The sequence below is a fragment of the Streptopelia decaocto genome (assembly GCF_964273445.1).
Source record: "Streptopelia decaocto genome assembly, chromosome: 1".
NCBI lineage: Eukaryota > Metazoa > Chordata > Aves > Columbiformes > Columbidae > Streptopelia > Streptopelia decaocto.
The window spans coordinates 60095665-60116976 of NC_138663.1; the positions used below are offsets into that span (position 1 = coordinate 60095665).

General features: G+C 38.8%; 1 protein-coding gene across 2 annotated transcripts in view; it reads right to left on the reverse strand.

Moving 5' to 3' along the window:
- Nucleotides 1-1155: 1155 nt before the first annotated feature.
- The window catches only part of TXNRD1 (thioredoxin reductase 1), a 51102-nt gene continuing 30945 nt past the window's right edge, over nt 1156-21312 (reverse strand). For both annotated transcript variants that reach the window (XM_082042926.1, XM_082042927.1), the window contains exons 8-15: nt 20032-20257; nt 17106-17198; nt 15282-15358; nt 13491-13647; nt 10005-10112; nt 8033-8128; nt 5923-6057; nt 1156-2793 (exon numbers count right to left, since the gene is read on the reverse strand). In XM_082042926.1, coding sequence (XP_081899052.1) covers nt 2731-2793; nt 5923-6057; nt 8033-8128; nt 10005-10112; nt 13491-13647; nt 15282-15358; nt 17106-17198; nt 20032-20257 — 955 coding nt within the window. In that variant the 3' untranslated portion in view covers nt 1156-2730. The remainder of the gene's footprint in view (nt 2794-5922; nt 6058-8032; nt 8129-10004; nt 10113-13490; nt 13648-15281; nt 15359-17105; nt 17199-20031; nt 20258-21312) is intronic.

The following is a 21312-nucleotide window of genomic DNA, read 5'->3' on the forward strand; positions in this document are numbered from 1 at the left end:
AACCCAGTGGAATAGACACATGTGGGTCTGGTCTTGCAAAGCCAAGTTCATACACACCTTTAGTCCCTACACTCCAGGATCTCGCTTTCCTAAAGATTTGTTTGAAAATAACGCTGCTGTCCATGTGCTTAACCATGAACAGCTGCACTGCCCAATGGCTCAGGAACTCCTGGGGTTTCAGAAGTCACGCAGATGGTGGCCAGTGCAAACACTGGAAGGTTGGTTTCCTAGTTAATTTTTAAGTATGTCCTTCTCATATGTTTAACATGCAAAAAATGCACATAAAATAGCCCCCAACACCGCTTCTCAGAGAAATATCTACCTTCGAAATCGTCCTGGTTTTGTTAAAAACCAAGTTTCTCTTTTAGTGAATTTGCCTGTCAGCTAAAGCCTTCATATTAGCTGCATTTTCCTGGAGAACCAGGTACCTGTTTTGGTAAACATAGCAATGGAATGAGAAGTTATTGATAAGCATGGATGGACATCTTGCAAGAGGGACAACGAGAAACAGGTGACCAAGAAACTGACCAACTGTGTATAACATTCCATTCACATGAATACTTCATATAAAAGTGGGAGATCACGAGGATCTCATCCCTTTCCTTTTTTCCCTTCTGCTTATGGCCAACATTAGGAGAGGACCTTGCTAGTCATCTCTGCAAACTGAGGCCTAGTGAGAGACTGAATCCAGCTCCGGCTGGCTGCAGAGTCCAATCCAGGACTTCAGGTGCCGGCTCTGCAGTTGCTGGGACTTTCAAGATTGGTTTTGTATATTTCGTATTATTTTCTCTATTCTTATTAGTAGCATTAGTAAAACATTGTTAATTTTTCCAACTCTCTTCTCTCTGTCCTTCTTTCCCTCCCGATCGCCTGTCCCTAGTGGGAAGGGGGGAGAGGGAGGAGCAAAAGGGGGAAGCGGGGGAGGAGAGGAGGTTAACAATACATCTGCCAGGGTTTTATTGTCACCCCGCAATCAAAACCCTCAACAGAAATTCGAGACTGAAACAAATCACAGGTGGGTTTGTCAAGGTGCCATCTTCCGGCCTTAAAAAAAAGTCAGTTTGTTGTCACCTGGTTTCTCTGCTTGGAAGAGACATCAAAATGAGCACCTGTTTGTGCAAATATTCCATTTATTTAATAAACTGGCCAGAAAAATACCACCACAAACCATTCTTTATAGCATACAAAACACGTTGAAAATCCTTCAGTTATGTATAAGTTTATAAAAATAACTTAAAACACTATTCTATAAATCTCAGTAGAAATACATTCGTTACCACGTAGAAATTTAGGTATAAGGCATTTTGCCCAGAGGGCTGCAGAATTTAGCCCCTATTTACAGTGCACTACTAAACTCCTGAGAACCATTTAATAAAAGTAATCCAAACCTTTCTGCTACAACAGAGGGAAATGAAAAAAAAAGATCAAAAAGCACATTCATTTCCATTACAAAGAGGCATTTTTACCATTTCTTGATAAATCTGTATATGCAGTTTATCCAATACAGGAGGAATATTCAAAAATCTGTTATTTTTCATGGAAACCTCTGTTTTAAAAGTAGCATTTTCTTAATTAACTATAAAACAAAGCACAGATGGAACTAGATACACCTTTTTAGGACGTATCTACACAAAAAAATTTTTCACTGTTGGTTTTCAGGGGTTAAGTGGGGGGTTTGTTTGCTTGGGGGGCAGGGGAGTGTTTGGCTGGGGTTTTTTTTATTCTACTGGCCCACTAATCTGAGGAAAGTCTCAATACTACTGTGCTTAAAGTGGCCTGTGTAGACCTCAAACAGTGCAGCATAGGATAGTTGTTCATCTGGAAAACCAGAATTTATTCAAATTTAACAAAGTTGAACAGAACTCTTGGAAGTATTATTCATTCCACATTGGAATTCTGTCAGTTCCAGTTTGGATTAATTATAATCACATAAGCTGCAAAATAAACCTAAGAAGATCACATCTGTGTTATGTGCATGGTTTTTACTGTCAGGAGGAAAAACCCAAAACTTTCAGTGCAGCAAGGCCTTAATAAAAAATACTTTACTTTCTCACCAAGGAGAATGTTTTCAACAGTAAGTATCTCTAAAGTAAACAGTCACAATAGAGTCAGTTTGGAAGTCAAAAAATATGGTATTCTAGATACTACTAAGCTTTTTCTCCCCAAGGATATCTTCTTCCCTGTGATCAAGCTTGTAAATACAACTTCCCCCTCCATAGGCATGTGAGCTGGTAAAACACGCTCATAAGGGGACCTTGCAATTGCTGTGTTATAAACCAGTACACAGGGGCACTTGACAATTATCTGAACTTGGGACACTATTCTTCAGTTCAGAAACGTTTTGTTCGGGTAAGAAACTAGAGAGGAATAAAAAAACCAAACCAAACCAGCTCTTGTCCAGCTGTGCTAGCAGTTCTTCCATCACTGCCCACCAGACAACGCAGGCTTCAGGCTATGACTTCATGAAAGCACTCGTTAAATGCCCTGCTAAGCAACAGCTCCACAGTCAATATTCCCATTGCATTGCTAAATGCCAGCCAGTCACCGCAAGTGACCAACTCTCGCAGAGCTCTTCTCTCCTCGGGATGAGGGAACGCTCTAGTTAAGATCTACACATTTCTGCAGATGACTGAAGATGACTTCTCCCCAAACCTTTCTTCTGAATTGCAGGAGTCAGCCACTGCGATGAAAGTCAGTCTCTGGCAAAAGCAAGAATGGGGGTCTTTAACCTCAGCAGCCAGCCTGAAGGGTATTTTCACCAGAACGTTTAGTCACAGACAGAGTGGTAAATATCTTAAGAGAAAAAAAAAAAAAAGACAAATTTTAGTGTGTCTAGAATGAATTTTCACTTCTAGAAGATGAACCTGGGCATAGAGCTCAAAACCATTTCTTAAAGTAATAAAATAATAATGAAAAGCACACATTTAAAATCCTTGCTACTAAATAGCACCCACATATACAAATCCCCTTTGTTCTCTTCATTTACCTTATGGTCTTCCTTCTACAGCGGAAAAGAAAGAATTAAGGAAATCACATGGCTTTGTACCACCTTTTGTCTTAATGTTCCCAAAGATAACTTCACTTTCCCAGCAAATAAGTTAACTCAAGCCTACAGCATTTGGAGACAACATGAACTTTGCCTCTGGTACCTTTCTAGATATTATAGAAATGTCAAACTGATTGCTGATGTAGGTATTATGTCTGGGATTTGCATCCTCTGGACAATAGCTAAGAATCACTTAGTAAATCTAGTCTGAAAAAGCCCAGTTTTTGCTGCTTTCGAGTCACATAGAAGAAAACAACATTTTCAAGCATAACTACTTTAAAATTAAAAAGTATCAAAATTCAGGAAGAAAAATTCTACAAAACCTTGTTTAAAATCAGAAGTTTACTATGCAAATAATTACATAGTTAGGCATAGATATAATAGAAAAAGGAAAAAAGGAAATCAAACCCACTTCTATCTAAATGGTTCAAAGTTGCAATAATTAGCTATCATCAAAGCCATCTCTCATGAAAAATAAACATAGCACAGAATAAAGTCTATACACATTTCAGTTATGCAAATAACACTGAAGTACCTAAAGATAATGGGGACCTGAAAGCCCCACAGTTCTCTAAGTAGGAGCTTTGCTGCCTTAAGGCTGCTAGCAGCTATTCAGAGAACATCAATGAATGATACACCTCTTCCACTTTCTATAAGCCTGTGAAGCATTATGCACATATCAGGAACACAAATGCATGTCTAATATACATGGCAGAAGAACAGCAACATATTTAAACTATAGTGCATGGCTTGAGACAGGGTTTCCAACTCTTGGTTCTGATCTACCAACTGACAACATTTATTATTATCATCTCACTTTGAAAGATTAAGATTAAAAAGCACAGAATTTATCGGCTTTCTTCTCAGCCCAATTGCAAGCTCTGGCTGTGCTCGCCTGTTCCAACAGCCGTGGGTACCATGCAGCTCCCTAGATCCAGCAAGCCAGCTGGGAGACATTCGATAATTATTGGAAACAAGAGGTTTGGGACAGAATTTGTTAGTTATTCGAGTGAAAACAAAGCCTTAGAACCAAGGACTGGAAAGCCATCATTAGCTAACTCAAAGAATCACTCCAGCCTTCAGAAGACACTTTCTCTTCATCACAGATACTGGATTACACACACCTGTATTTCAAACAGCGCAGCACAGCCTAAGCTGAGAGGTAATTCTCTGTAAGGCTGAGGTCCTGCCAACCTGTACTCACACTTATCTGCACTTTCCCTTGCAAGAAGCTCCTTTCAGAGCTCAGGTTTTCTGCACAATAAAATGCTGCTACAATAAGAGAAGTGAAATCTGGCTCTAATTTGCAAGCAGTGAGAAATGGGGCCCTCACCTCAGTCTTACAGTCTTCTTCAAGTTGAGTAATACCATTTTTTGACCAAGGGATTAGTACTAATGCCAGTAAAGATGTCAGTATTTGACCCTGCAACACTGTCCCTTTCCTGCTCAGATCATACTTCATTTTCCTTAGTTTTTGCATGGACATAAGATAAAAATAATCCTGATGTTATCCATCATTCTGTTCATCCAGATATGTGCAGTCCTCACAAATTCAAAACAATTTTTTAGCTTTTTTTCTATCAAAGAGTACCATGTACCAACTTGCACTTTGTTTTTTGTTTATTGCTGAAGAGATTAAATTAAGTAACATGCATTAAAAAAACCCTTTGAAGACTGCCACTAAAAGTGATTGCTGTTCCCTGGAGCTTTTAAATAGCATATTTTTCCTGAGCCAATTTCTTCCTCCTCCACTCAAACAAATATGATTATCTGAAATTACCTTCCTAAATTATGCCTAATCATCATTCTATTCAGTTTCAATTTTAGCAGCTCAGATGTCCAGAATAAATTATAACTATCATCCTCTCTTCACACTGCATATGCTAATATCCTGCTTGAGTTCACAGGTTTGAATGCCTCAGAGTGCCCCCTCCACAGGGCCTCTGGTAAGATGAAGACCTGCCAACCCTCTTCAGGGGCTTCCAAGAACACCATTAGACACTACTACAGAAAGAAAAACCCAGAATCCGTGTTGCTGATGCTTTGAAGAGCATTCAGATTGCTAGCAGTCCATGCCATTAATAGAGCTCATATTATATTTCTTGTATTTGTGTGGAAACACAAGAGAAGTGGACTTCAGTTCTGCAGAGCAGCATCCTGGTGTTATCTACTAATATATATAGCCAACACATGCAGGTAAAAATGCAGATTCTGTACAAAGACCTACAGAGGTGATATACAGTTTTTGCAGGAATCCTCAGCTAACATAAACTGGTCCTAATGCAACTAAAATCAGAGGAGCACCTCAGATTTCCTCCACCTGTTGGAGGAAATTAAGCTCTTCTTTAAAGAGGAACAGTAAGACAAGCATAAGAAAAAAATGGTTATGTGGCCTCGTGTACTTCACTTTAAAAGTGAAGTCCTAGAGAGAAAAGAAGAAATCTTTAAAAGAGTAGAATTTATTAGAAATAATTATCATGTAGCTGGTTCCCTTCCGTAGCATAAGTTTATAAGTTTGAGTACACATATATTAAAAAAATGAGCTTCGACAACCACTTTAGCAGAAATAGTATCTGAAGCCTTCATAAATGGATTTTTGAGTGGGAGAAAAAGTCTGTACTTCCCAGTAGAGGGAGCACTGGATTTGGGGAGACCATAAACATTTCACAAATGTACAACACCAGGAAAAAAAATCCCAGATTAAACATAAATGTTAGATTTCTAAATACTACAAACAGATCATTTCCTGTCCTTCCTTCCCCTCCTACTTACCCCTAAATTCAGACCCTTTTAATAGAGCTCTGTTGTTCAGATTTCCAACACCTTACCCCAGAATGCTATGGAAGCTGAGATGTGAGGTGACTTCATATACAAACCTCTGCACAGACAGGGTGAATTCCTATGGTGCTGTCCAGCTGTTCTTTTGTCATCCCACATTTAATAGCAGCTGCAAACCCTTGGGTGACTTCTCCAGCGTTTGGACCAAGGACATGGAAACCAATGACTCTCTCCTAAATAGCAAAGACAATGAAATGCAAGCACAGTCATGCATACAGTTCTCTTCAGACAACATGAAAGGTTTTCTTACTCAGAGTACATAATTCTGTCAATCATACCACGAATTAATGTAACCACACAAATGTGAACTATCATTAGCATCAACAAATGGGAGCTAGCCAGTATAGTTTTGTTCTCTCCTCAAAAAGGAAAAGATTCAAGTAGGAACTCAAGAATCAGCTTCCTCACAAAGTTTTGTGCACAAGTCCTCTGTTCACATCAGCAGCATACGAATTTAACACACACCATAGTTTATGCTTTATTATTGCCTGTGTCCAAATTGCAAACATTTAAATTTTATTCAGACAAGCTATCCACCAATTTCGACAGACTGGTTGCCCAAGTAAAGATGAGTACCTTGCACAAAGGTTTGCAACATGAGGGCCTGTGCTAAGTGGCTACATGCTGTGTATCTATTGAAGAAATTTCAGTTTGATAGCTGCTTGCAGGAAAAGGCCGCAAGCTGAAGCTCTGGTTATCACATCTGCACTACTGTCCAACTGCAAAATACATCAAACTGTGTTATATCCTCAGCAAACACTCAGCAGAACAAGCTGTACTGACTTGACTTGCTTTTCTTAAAGAAAAACTTGCTTCTCTAAGAAAAGCAAGCCTCTAGCAAATGCCAACTGCTGTGGGCTTCAGTGGCTTTCAGGGCATTAATCAGATTTTGTTGAGCATAGATGTAGCCTAGTTGGGTATCAAAAGTTATCTGCTCCTCCCACAAAATATCACATATGAGGTAGTGTGGATACTTAGTACAGTGGAAGGTTAGTTTTCTTTCACTAAGCCTGGAGGACTGAGACTTACCACAGGGTTTATTTATATAAGAAAAGCTATAATTATGTAATAAGTGAAACTGAATTATCCTTATTTTCCTTTAAAAGTATGTACACATGTAAAAATAAAACTAGAGTAATAAAACTGGAGTAAACTACAGTTTTTAACAGTTACTGAACAAAGTTCAGTAACTTTTAGACACTTAAACACATTCCAAATTTTCAAGAGAAGAAGTGGAAATGAATGAAACACTTTAAATCACCATTAAGCCTTTTCATTTTCTTAAGTAACTTTGGATTAGGAACATTTATTGCTGCCTTGCCTTAAACCTTGACAGTTCTAAAGTAGCTTCCACGCTAGCACAAACTCCTCCAGAAAGAGATGGGCAAAACCAGACAGGTTTGTAAATTTTACAAAACGGTGACAACGATGCTTAAAAGGACTGCAGTAAGATAAATCTGTATTAAGATTTATCACATTATTAAAATCAACCAAGCTTTTATTGAACAGATGATGATCATTCAGAGGGGAGCACACCAATTCTTTGACGAATTAGTAATATTTTTTGTGCTTTAGCAGGTACTGTACACTTCCATAGCCAGGAAGTTTTACCCTACTCAAAGGATAATCCTGGCATGATCACACTAAATGAGATTTGTACAGGCAAAATACATTAATCCTGTTAGAACGATCTCAAGAGTTTTTGCAGACACATGTGGATTTGCAGAGGTAACAAGTTGTGATGGTTTCTGCGACCTCAATTTCAGAGAGAAGAATCTCCCAGAAAAGAATGTTCCAGTTTGGGGAAGAAAGACTAAGATAAACAGATAAGATTTCTAACCATTTTTACATGCATTGATTCACTCACTTTTCATATTTAACGAACAGTCTCAGAGATCTCTACTTCTTGTTTTACATAAATGGAAAAAGTACCATATACCAATGATAACGGCAGAATTTTCTATTGCCTGAGGGCCATTTTTTAATAAACAAAAGCATTGTACCACTATAAATATTTATTAAATTTTAAAAGGTACAAAAATTTAGATTAATTTTTAATTTGTTAAAAATAACCTATTTACAAGCTGTAGTTTCGACAGTCCCTGAACACAGAGCTGCTGTTTTCCCTGGAAGGAAACATGCACTTACATTATCTTGAATATTGCAAATTATCTTTGCATAGCATTTGTTGTTGTCTCTGGATGGCACAGTCCATTCCAGTGGCCAGAAATGACTATGATACACCTGGAAATACAACACAGGTTAAACAAAATAAAGTTGTGTAATTCCACAGCAGAGGGCATCATCTTCCAAAATTGGCAGATTATCTTAATTTGTCTTTTCTACCTTCAAAGGCAGAGCTTTACTACTGACAGCAATTGCTTTTGGAAAAGCTTTAAACAATTGTGACACAGCACAAAGATAAACTACTAATAAGTGATCAGCCATGCATGCAGAATTTACAATGCTTGAAATCCAGGTGAGACTCTTTCTCCTTGATGAATGCCAAAGAAGAAAGCCTCTATGAAACAAGCACTAGTGTCACCCAATAAATAAATTTAAAAAAAAGGGCAACTCTAAGTGTATTACACTTCCAGGAAGCATTTCACCATGCTCTCATCAAATGAGACAAATACAAAAGACTGTATTGTCTTTGGGTCTAACCAGGATGAAGGCAAAACTGTTTCTCAGAGCAGAGGAGGGACGAAATGGCCTCAGTCTGGGTTTAGGAGACATGAGGGCATGTTTTTTTGCATGGTCTCTCAGATTATGTAGCACTGCAAGATTGAAAGTACATATAAAAAACCCAAACAAACAACAAAAACCTAAACAAAAACCTGCTTTTCCACCTGTCACAGGACGTATCTCAGAAAACAATGGGGTGTTTTGAGGCACAGTTCTACCCAGAACTCTCAACAGCGCCCATGATAAGCTAACCTCAGAATTATTACTATTTGAAAGAGGTTTTTAATTGATCACAACTCGAGTAAAAATATGTCCCTGCACAAACTAGGAGAGTCAGTTCAATGTTTTCCGTATTAATGAGGTTACAAAGGATTTATAAGCATCACTATCTGAAACTGAATGTAACAGATCTGAATGACAGATGCAACTCAATAATCCTACTGAAGCTTGCAAAAGCCAATACGGTGACATGATAAAAGAGGTCAAAAACGGTTCTGAAAACGGAAAGTGCATTTTCCACAAAGAAGGGTCCAGTGTTTCACATGTAATGGCAAGAATTTATCTCAATAAAAAAAAATGACAGTGTATATACAAACTTTGTGGGGAGAACAGAATTTAAATCCCTGCCCTGTAGTCAGGTTAACAGCACTTGACACACTGCCATAAATAAAGTAAATAAGTCATATTTACTTCTTTTCTCCACAGTCCAAGTCAAAAAAATATAGCAGGTAAAGCTAAGAGAGGGAGACAAGTTCTCAACTTCATGAGCCATCATGTATCTGCTTATTTCCCCAAATAATTCTCCTCAGATGATCTTCACAGGACACAAAAGTTCAGCTTATTGTCAGACTCCCTCCTCTCACATTTTCTGTAATATGGTCTGTACAGTATTTTGTAAGAACAGCCTCAGGCACTAAGTGCTTACATATGTCTAATTTCACTCTTGACCAGTAATCCTAGCCAATGAAAAGGGATCCCTCACCTGAGAAAATTAAGTGCATACCTCCTTGCAGAGTCAAAATAAACAGGAGAAATGAGCACAAAAACATTTAGCTTTATAGAGAAAAAGTCTGGGAATTTGCCACACTGTAGCTACAAAAAGCTCCAATTTGACATTAAAACCAATGTATTGCTTCCAACACATACCCAGCTTTAATTTGTCCTAAATATTTGCAGACACAAATAAACCTTCATTTTTTTTGTAACCAAATATGCCATCTTCAAGCCCTGTTTGCCAAAAATAGAACATATTTGCAACTGGAGCTACTGGAATTGTGGACTGTTTTTATAACATGTCTAGGAAGTGCCAAGGAAGATAAAAATGTAACTAGTCACCTCCTGCCCTTACTTCAGAGCACAGAATGCTGTTTTAGTTGACTCTTATTTTAAACTACAAACTGGGAACTTAAAATCCAGATGAAATTAAAACATTTACCTCAATGTTTTCCTCCCCAAACTTCTCCACTGCAGCCTCTTCAGAATACCCACAGGCTCCATATTCAAGAGGAGTGAATACAGTAGTTGGAACATTCACATAGTCACACTGTGTGTCATTCAAAACAAAACATCACACCACATTAGTAATAAGATCAGCACAATGGGTAAAAATTGAGCAGTCTGAAATTCAAACAGGAAAAAAAACTTGCATTATTTATAATTCTGAAAGCTACTTTTTTTTAAATTTAAAAAAATGTTTTAAATTAAGCTACAGTTTTGGTGTTGTCCCTCTCAGAGACATTAACTAGAGCAAGAACAGAATGACACTTTAAAGCCACAATGACATTAGTATGCGCAGATTAAAAGGAAGAAGAAACTCAGAGCCCTCCTTTAAAAAGTTCCAGACCACAGGTCGCATGGGAGATAAACATTAAATTGTTCAACCGCTTCTACAGAGTGTGCTATTTTAACCAGGAATGCTGCAAAGAAAAAAACACCAAACACCACCTAGTTCTTTGGCCTAGGAGATGCCAAAGAACCAAATACATAACTACAGGCACTTGGAGGGACAGCTAGAACTAGAACTGATAGCATGTGCCTTATCACATCTCATGAAAGGCAAACACTGATCCCTGACTTCACTGGAGCTTTAGGGTGTCCTACAGGCTCACTCTCTAGGCAACCTGCTTACACTTGATCACACTCACCGTAAAGAAGTTTTTTCTTATATTTAAATGGAATTTTCCTGTGTTTCAGTTTTAACCCATTGCTTCTTGTCTTTGCACTTTACATCACTGAAAAGAGTCTGGCTCCATCTCCTTTACCATCACATAGGAACACACATTGATGTAAGAGCCTCCCAAGCCATGTCTTCTGTAAGGTATAAAAAGTCCCAGCTGTCTCGGCGTCTCCTCCTGTGTCAGATCCTCCAGTCCCTTAATCATAGTCACAGCCCTTTGTTGGACTCACCCTAGTTTGTCCATATCCTTCTTCTACTGGGAAGCCCCAAACTGGACACAAAATCCAAACCTGTCTTGCCAGTGCCAAAATGGGGGGGGAAAGGCCACATCCCACCCACTGGCAATGCTCTGCCAAGATGCATCTGCAGGAAGCAGTCTAGGATGCCACTGGCCTTCTTTGCTATGAGGCCACAGTGCTGTCTCACAGTCAGCTTGTCCTCCAGACCTCCTGGAGCCTTCTCTACACAGCTGCTTTCCAGCTGGTGGGTCCCCAGCCTGTGCCCATGCATGGGGTTACACCTCTCCAGGTGCAGGACTTTGCAATTCTCCTTGCTGAATTTCATGACATTCCTGTCAGCCAATTTCTCCAGTCTGACAAGGTCCCTCTGAGTGACAACACAACCATCTGCTGCGTCAGTCACTCCCCCCATCTTCAAACTTGCTGACGGTGCACTCTGTCTCATTATCCAGATCAGTAATGAAGATGTCAAATGGTACTGGACCAAGGAACCAACCCCATGGTACCCCACTAACGACCCGTCTCCAGCTTGTCTTTGTAATGCTGGTCACAACCCTTTAAGCCTGGCAGTATAGTCCCAAAACAGGGTTCTTTAGCTGGTGTGCATACAAATGAGCCAAATTTAGCACACAGAGACGAGATATTGTTTATTGCAGAGCTGCACGAATCTGGATGCTGGAATAAAGCCAGCATGCCAGCAAGAAAAGTAAAAGGCATTATATACAAAATCTTATCACTACGTTCACACCCTGAAGAGCCAACTGGTCACAGATTTGCATATTACATTACATAATCATTTTAGTGTAAAATGAGCAACATTCAGCTAAAGGACACTTTATCCAACACTCTCAAGATACGTGTTAAAGTAAAACTCAACTAATTGTGTGGGCCGCAGAATGTCTAAAGCTGCAATGTCAGTAGTGTCTGTAGTTTGTGATTAGGTGTTTTGTAAGTCACTCTTTGTTATATGAGTGGACTGACCTAAAACTGAAAGGATTTATGTATCTTTAGGTTAGCAACTGCTGACAGGATTCATTCTTTCAAGTGATGACAGCAGTTCAGCCGGTTTTCAGCCCACCTCACTGCCCACTTAGCTAACCTGTATTTAATTGGTTCGTCTATGAGAATGTTATGGGACACAGCATCAAAAGCCTCACTGAAGTCAGAGCAAACAACATCCACTGCTATATCCCCATATCCACCAAATCAGTCATTTTTCACAGCAGGCCTGCAGGCTGGTCAGCTCTAATTTCTAGTGATTTTAATTTCTACAGATTTCAACTCTATTTACTTTAATTTGGGACTAAGGATCAACTAAGATGCTGCTTTGTATTCTTTCCCTACCTATCCCTAAGACTTCATTATGTTTCATACGATCACCCAGATTTGTTACAACAGCAAAGTAAGCTAGGTTCCCATTTAAGTAGTTACTCATTTCTTGGACTCACTGAAAGAGATGATGCTTTCTTTGGCAGCATAAGGATTTTCATACCTTGAGAGACAGTTATCTGGCATAAAATGGAAATTAAGACATATCCATAGTATTGCAGCAACAAAAAAAATTCTGGCTCCAGCTACATTTTCAATAAATGTTGCCTGGCTGATGTAATGACATTATGCACAGGATTCTGTTACCGCAATACCCGCCAGCCTAAAACAAACAACTCAATCAGGCTCTAAATCTGACCGACAGCTGAACTTGATATGAATACAGCAGGCTCTGAAAAAGAAAAACCTTTATGCTCATGCCCTGTGGTTATGAAGGTGAGACAAGCACCCACATCGATGGTGCTTGGATAACAGTTCTTTAAAGGCACTCTCCTTTCCTCCTGGTTTAAACATAAGGTGTAAATGAGCACCCATGTTACTCCTATTTGGACTAACATACCTTGACTGAAACCTAAAATTGCACTAGTGTGAAACATACACACTGAATTGACGAATTCAACATCTCAGGTGTAAGTACATGCTGACTTACAGGTACATTTGATCTTCCTTTATGTCTATATTAAATTATAAACAGAACTATGTATTACATTGAAAACGTGGATAAGAAGTGAAAAAATTAGTGGAAATAACATTGAAAATGAAGAGCATCATGAACCCCTTTTATACTCTAGGGACAGTAGGTAGGTTTAGTAAACTGCCTAGGAATTAGAGTTAAAGCATTTAATGGGATGGGAATGAATGCTGACTTTTAGGGAAGACAGTAGAGTTAAAAACAAGTTAAATGATCTCAGTTAATTGTAGTATCATTATACTTTGAGAGAAAAACAAAACCTCTTAATAGGAAAAAAGAGAGAGTACTGCAGAATCCATCAGGTATTAATTTCATCCTACACAATTAGCAGAACATATCTGCAGTAATAACTTTGCAAGCAGAAAATTAAAATGATCATCAGAGCTAACCCTTAAAAGCTCACTGAGTTTACCATGAACAATCAGACTTGCATTCTGGACTTAGGAGTAGAGCAACAACAGTGTTTTGTGGCAACTGGTTCCTTACCTTAGTGGTTGCCCCACCATAAAGCCGTTGAACTAACAATCTTCCTGCCTGGATTGCCACTGGTGTGAGCTCCAGCTTGTCCTGCAGTATATCACCAACAGCATAGATATATGGCACATTTGTTTGCTCCTCATCGTTGACAGGAATTTTTCCTGTTCTGAAATTTGAATTAACAAGAAAAAAGATTCAACTATTCTGCTGAGAAGACCGGAGGTCTGAATAACCTTGCAGGAGTTAGGCCCTTTAGCTTTAAGAGAAAGACACATATTTCAAGTATGAGGAAAAGAAGTCATATTCATAGTCATACAGTCTTGGGCAAGAATGTAACGTAGTGCCAATTTTACCAAAACCTAGAGGAATTTACACACCAAATAAAGAGGCAGCCTGTGAAGATGAAATTCATTCCTTTCCTCAAACACCCTCTACTACCAGCTGAGCTGTGTACAGGCAACCTTGAGGAATGACAGGAAGAGACATTCTTACACTCAAGCTGTAGGACAAAAGAATTTTTCCGCTATTGAAATTCCAGTTCTGTGGCTGAAGCAATTTCTATAAGCTTACCCTTCAGGCTTCTGCACAGAGACTGGTCAAGCTGTTAGACAGCCAGCTTAAGGGACAGCCAGCAAGCTTTTTAGCATTAAGTGTACTGAGCTAATGGAAGTTTTTAATTATTAATATTTCCTACTTCATTAATAAATAAAATAGTGCAGTAACCACTGCAGGAAACACTTGTAACAGGGAAACCTAATCAGACAGGCACAGAAAGAGTCATGCAGTTACTTGAGGGGCCAGCAGTGATTCCTGTATTAAAATCCAACTTTCTCAATGTTGCTCTAGTTACCAAATATACATTTCACGGTAATAATTTTATTGTTCATTCTATTAAGCTAATTATAAGTGTCCTGATGTCAGAAAGATGTGTGCTGTTCTACAAGACAAAATGAGTCTGCCAATTTTGAGTGGCCCAAAATTTCCACTCGTTTAGAACATCGTAACAGTTCCCCTCAGCAACATCAGTCACTATGTTCATATATAAGCTGCCCCCTGCACTTTTCTCCCATGGACCACCAAGGCAAGTTCATGGTCCTACATCTTGTCTTCAAGGGGAACATCATCTAGGACACACATGACTAGAAGATGTTTTGGTTACAAATACTGAAAATGTTACCCATAGCTCCACTCCCTGGTGCAACAACCTCACTACACTAAACATGAAATGCTCCTCTACGGGAGACAGACTGCTCCCAAGGGATGCCCTAAGGCAAGAAACAAACTCCTCTAAAATGTAAAACACATCACCAACTGCAACTGCGAGTCTAAGCAATGGTACTTTGACTATATTTTAAAATAAACATATAGCAGCATTTACACTAAAAACGTAAACAAACCATGCCACACTAAAAGCCTATATGAACAAAGAGATCTCTGCCCCAAGAGGTAGTAGAGAGAAAAAAAAAAGAGACATGAATAAGAGTATGAGGAACAACTGACAGATGCTAGAAAGCCCAGTCACTGGAAGAAGCTGAGACTGACCTGTGAACCCAGACAGAATGGAAAGACACTTTTGACTCTCAGTATTTAGGAGCTGACATTTCAGTATCAAAAGAGCAAATGTGGCAGCACTATGTCAGAAAATGCAGCTATCTGCTACATGGTCTCCTATCCAAGCATATGCAAACAGGAAACAATTTTTTCCTCAAAGCGTTTGAATGTCTGCGCCCCATTACCATCGCAAGAACAAATGAGAGAAGCTCAGCAGTCAGTGGTGTACAGACAGACAGCTGTCCTTACTTTTCATTGATCTGCACTCCAACTTTGTCCAAACCGATGTTTCTTGTGCATGAATCTCTTCCAATTGCTATCAACACCTGCAAAACAGCAATGCATGTTACTGATTCATTAAAACCTCAAAGGAGAATTTGCATGTAGCTATATATTATTTTCATTATATGTTATACTAAAGATTAGTACCTAAGGCTCAGTCACATTAAGATTAATAAGTTTGTTACCCATTGTACATTCATTGAGTTCAAGACAAGCCACACCATCACCATGACCTAACAAAAACAGGTCTTAATGATAAGATTAAATACAGCCGAATAGCTTTCCCTGGAAAAATACCCCAAGAGTATTCCAAATGAATTGGTTAGGGTCAGATTCTTTATTTTATTTCTTTATATTTTTATACCAAAGTGTTATACCATAACCCTACCAGAGCAGATGACCCCAAAATGCTCCATAAGGAAAGGAGTCTTTAGGAAGGAAACTCAGACACTTAGGCAAATAGAAAGACCCTAAAATAATCTTTGTTTTGATCAGAAAATATCGTTTACTTATATAGGCTCTCAGCCAAGTCACTGCCAAAGAATATTATTTGCTTGATATTATTTGAACAGTTGTCCAGAATGATGGACAGACCAGGCCAAATTCTTAGCCATCCTGTCAACTCGGCTACCTTCAGAAGCAAAACAAGTTCCAGCCTATACTACCACAAGGAAAAGCGCTGTGTGCTTTGCAGTCTTGGACAACTGCCCAGGTAACTATGCTTTGCTTCTCACACAACAATCAAGAACTGTGCTGACAGAATTCTAGATCTGCTTCAAGTCCTTTAGATGACCAAGCATGCCAGACCTTCAGAGCTGAAAGTCTTAAAATGCATCACACACAGCTCATTGCTTCTTTGAGGAGTGACAGCATTTCACTGAAAGATGTAGTAGCAATAAGAAACTAGAAGTTTCCTTAATGAAAAGATGGCAGTGATTTGCTGGCTAAGAAGCTTTCACTACTATGGACCAGGAAAAATAGTATTACAACACTGTGCAAGAGCACTGTTGTTCCTGTTAAACCTTCTCATAATATCAGCCCTCAGATGCACTCAGGCATGTCCTTCTTATGGAATGACTGATGCACTATATAGGTAAACAACGTAATTGGCACACAGTATTTGCACTCTAAAATCCCAGGCTGGCAAGTGCGTGTCTTCATGCATTTTGAGTAGTTCCAAATACTTTATTCACGACTATTTTTTTTTCAGCATCAAGCTTAAGAAAATTAGTGGGTTGAGGGATGATGGAAACAGTCAACCCAACATATAATGGCATACCTGCACACTGCAATTTTACTGTTTTAAGTGTGTAATGAAGTTCCCTGACTGACTTGCTACAGGCCATTAGTTGTTTTTGTGAAAATGCTGGGTCAACAATAGGTCTTGAGAAGACATGACACCTGTTTGTTTAGTTCTTGCAGAGATCATTGTTTTGGGCTAATTCCAGATCATGTTTTAGTTACTGTGAAAGCTATTAGAAATGATCACTTACTGTTTATGTCAAACATCCCACTGGGGAAAACTCCTGCAACTGGTTCCACGTGACCAAGTGCATCTACATGGCTAAGCTAAGAAACAGGTTTCACAAGCATGCAAGTGCACATGGGACTCATGCCCACGGATTCTGGGACTTTTGTCACATTAATTACCTCTTGATTGTGTGCAATTAGCATATTGTAGTGATTAAAATAGCTTTGAAAAATCTAAACTATGGATAAAGACACCCCACAAAATCTCAACGTTAAATGGAAGGTTATCTCATGTTCTTTGTGTGTATAAACAGGACTCACAGTATTGTATTCGCCTTCAATTATTTCGTTCCCATTTGTGGACTTGGCTATAACTTTCAGTCTTCCAGGAGTTCCTTCCTCAATCTGCTCAACCTACAACATTAGATGAAAAAAAAAAAGTTCTGTTTCAAATAAAGGTATGCAAATGTCTCACCACATATCTTATAACCGAAAATGAACGTTTAACCATCACCTAAAATTCAAGTATTCATTCTAAAGATATTTTCACCTTTCTCTAGATTTGTGATTACTACTTAGTATTTAAAATTTTGGTTTATCTCCATGCATTTATTCTTATGACCAACACAATAAGACTTTGTTTCTGTTTATAAAAGTTGATTAATAGCTAAGTTCTCGTCCAAGTCCACCACATGATTTGCTGGTATCAACTGGGGCAGAGGAGTTGAGGAGGAAGGGAACTCTTGCAAGACTTGGAAAAACCATTAGATATTTTCTCTAACTGCACATTGAGGGTCATCTTGCCTTCCATCCATGGGAAGCCACAGTCACATCCCAGCCCTTAAGCAGTAAAAGCCTTTGCTCTGTTTCACTATCAGTCCAATATGTAAAGCTGCCATGGCCTTGCAGGACAGGGCAGCAGTTGGCTAAGGGACTTCGAAGCTGCATAGGTGGATTCTCTTCTGTTCTCATCAATGTTCGCTGGACTGTGAGGACAGGACTGGAAACCCTCAGTAACCTTCCTTCCCTTACCCTCCCTGGAACGGCAAGGTGCCCCCGCTGCTTCCCACGGCTGGCTGTACATACAAGAAATATGTACACGTGCAACACTAAATTCTGGGATATTTTTAGTGTTCATTCCACAGAAGAAAAGGTACTTTTCAACAGCTGCTCTAGTTCCTGCTTCATATTCAGTATTTGAAGACAGAAACACTAAAATTTCTGATGGAAGTTCTCCTCTCCTTTTTAATTTAAAAAACCCCAAACCTTCTTTGCCATTCTACTAACTATGTTAAACTGCTTCTATACAAAGGCATTATTTATAATTCCTCATCTTCTCTCTTCAAACATCCCAACAAAGGGTTTTAATAAGCACAAAATGCATAACTTCAAAAACAATGTTTGAAAGAGATGAGAAGACTTGCTAAAAACATATCCAGCAATTTGAATCTAAAGATATGCTCAACTAAAAACAGGGCCAAATATTTTATTCCCATTGAAATCACAGACATGTAGCAAAGGGACAGGGTAAAATACACAGAAATGTATTTTATGACTAGGGTGATGGACTCCTCTTTGGATGCATGTGGAGGAGACCACTCGCTGTTTAGCTGAAATAGAACAGAATCATTTTGGTTGGAAGAGATCATCAAGTCCAACCACATCCTAACTCTAGCACTAAACCATGTCCCTAAATGGTTTGAGGCTTTATGAAGGGCAGTAAGCTTTTATGCCTTTAACCTTGGCCCCAGCAAGGCAGCACTTTCTTCACAAGTGGGTCAGTTGAGCCTTCTGCTCCCTTTAGAAGAGAGTCTCCTCCAATCACAACTCCACTTTTTTTGTTTCGCAGTTGTATCTGATGTGGGGTGACCTTGTCTCCTCTTACCACCTCCCTCAACGTTGCAGTTTGGTTCTTCAGTAGTTTGGGTCCACTTTACAACCCTCCCCCTTCTAGGTCAGGCAGCTGCCACTGACCCCTTATTCCTCAACTCGCTGAACTCCCCATGCAGGGCCTCATAGGCACCTGCTGGGAGGATGGTGAGTCACTGCAGCTGGAACTCAAACCCATAACCCCTGGTAAATAAGGCCAGTGCCTCATCCACTGGGCCACTGGGGCTCCACTATGATCTGCATCTTGTAAAATCAGCTTCCTTCTTTCCCAGAAAAGCCTACAAAAAGCTGCATCTGAAAGCAGCTCTATAATCACCAGTGTTTTTCATATGGGATGGGATTTCCACAAACAGACATATATAAAAGCAAGGTTTCCTGAAACCTTGACTTCTCACAGCAAATTTCTTATGCTCTCTGAGAAGGGGTCAGATCCACAGTGTGGTACTTGGCAAGTGCATTTTTTAAGCTACTCTTGATATTGCTAAGGCTGAAAATGAACAGTCTTCACTCGATTTAATGCTTTAATCTCTAAAGTGTTCAATTCTGTAACACACTGGTTTAACACAAAATTGAACACTGCTTAATACATTATTTCCTATTTCACAATAATTAAGCTTTAATTGTGAAAATAACATTAAGAAAAATACTGTTAGCACCCTCTGAAGTCTTTGATAAGGCAATTTTACATCAGAAAACCCCCAGAGCTTATCTAATCTGCTTTTCAACCTGAATTTGCCTATCCATATACATAACTAACTGCACAAGTACTACTACTGAATTCAAAGAAAATTGAGCAAGTATTTAAGGACTCTGTCAAGTGAAGCATAGATATAGAAGGATACTTTTAAAGCCCATTTACTTTTCTGCATAGTCCACTGATCCTGGGCACATAAGCAATATTTGCTAGCTGAGAATTTGAGAACTGGCTATGAAAAATATGACTATTTGTGAGGCACAGGCCCTGATCCTACAGGAAATTATGCATCTGTTTAATTATGAGCCAGCAAGAAGTTTCACAGATTTCAGAACTGCTGAATTTAAACATATTCAACATTTGCCGGACCAGAATTAGAAGTAGTAACAACATTTTTAATGCGACATATACTAACCCATCTAACTCTGATAAAACAACGAATTCTGGAATCTCACAAAATTATAATAAGATGACTAAATTGTACCCTTCAATTACATAGGATTCATGGACTTATTAAGTTTAAAACAAAAATTAACCCTTACTATATCATAGCAGATCCTGTATCGCAAATTCAACTTTTGTATTCAATAAAATAATTTACATCTTAAAACATTTTGATAGTATATTGCAATCAATTGCAGCCATGTACCACTTTGAGCCTACCTTGATTGGCACAAACTCCCTAATAAATTTGATTCCATGTTCTTCCATATATTCGCCAATTTTGTTTGCCATATCCTGGTCAAATCCTCTTAAGAGAATGGATCTCACCATTACAGTGACATCTAATCCAAGACCTACAAGAAATCCTGCACATTCCAAGGCAACATAGGAAGCTCCAACCACCAGGGTTTTCCCTGGACAGTAAGGCAGAGAGAAAAGATCATCACTGCCAAAAAAAAGAAGAGAGGATAAAAGAAAGTTAGAGACAACCAGAAGAATGTATCGTGCTTTACATTTATCCAATTTCTTCTGTAAGAACAGGACTTTATTCATCTTCCTGATCACTAAAAAAAAAAAAAAAAGAGACTTAATTTTCTGGAAATTCAGCTGGAATACAAGATCAGTACAAATAAAAAAAAGAGTATGAAAATTCTGAATCACCATAAAAATTTAGAGGGTTTTTTTTTACAGAAACTTATGAAAAAGTGTTAAAAAGGTAGGTTGTTTTTTTTTTCTCTGAATCTTGCTTCAAATATTTTGCTGCAAATTTCAGCTCCTGAGAGCTAAAAGGAAGAGGAAGGGGTTCAGCTTTTAGATTAAAATATCATCTCCACTTCCTTTAAGACTTACCCTTTTGCTAAAGCTTTATACACAGTGCCAAATACACATATACAATAAAACAAATTAATGCAAATCACAGTAACAGGCAGAGACAGAAGTACAAAATTATGGAAAACATGTTTATTTCCCTGCTTTCCATTTCTTTCAACTGCTTCATCAAGCTATAATACGTCAGTTCTACCACACTTTGGACCTAGACTACAAAAGCAAGGCTCCTCACGGAACACGGACTCATGGAAGTATCACCCTTACTCAGCCGAGACTTAGGCAGTGTTTGGCAAAGCAATTCTCCGAAGATTTAAATCTAAAAATAAGTGTCTCCTTCTCAGCCAACAGCTGCAATGGCTAAACAATGACGCTCTCTGCAAATGTTGTGGTGGCATAAAATGTGGGTAATTAAAGGCTCCATCATAGCTCCTGTCCTCCAGGGAACCCAGTGAAGATTACACAGCCAGCCTCAATTTGATAGTCTTTAACTCTGGCATTCCTGACTCTTTCACTTTAATGTTATTTTAAAGCACCACTGTACAGGTTGTATTATCTGGTACCTTTAATTTCTCTGCCGTTTATTAGAAAGGAAACATACAACATGGTAGTTTGGTTTCACAGGAATGATGGCAGTTATTTATTTCAATTCTACAGGTTTGCAAGCCTGTAATT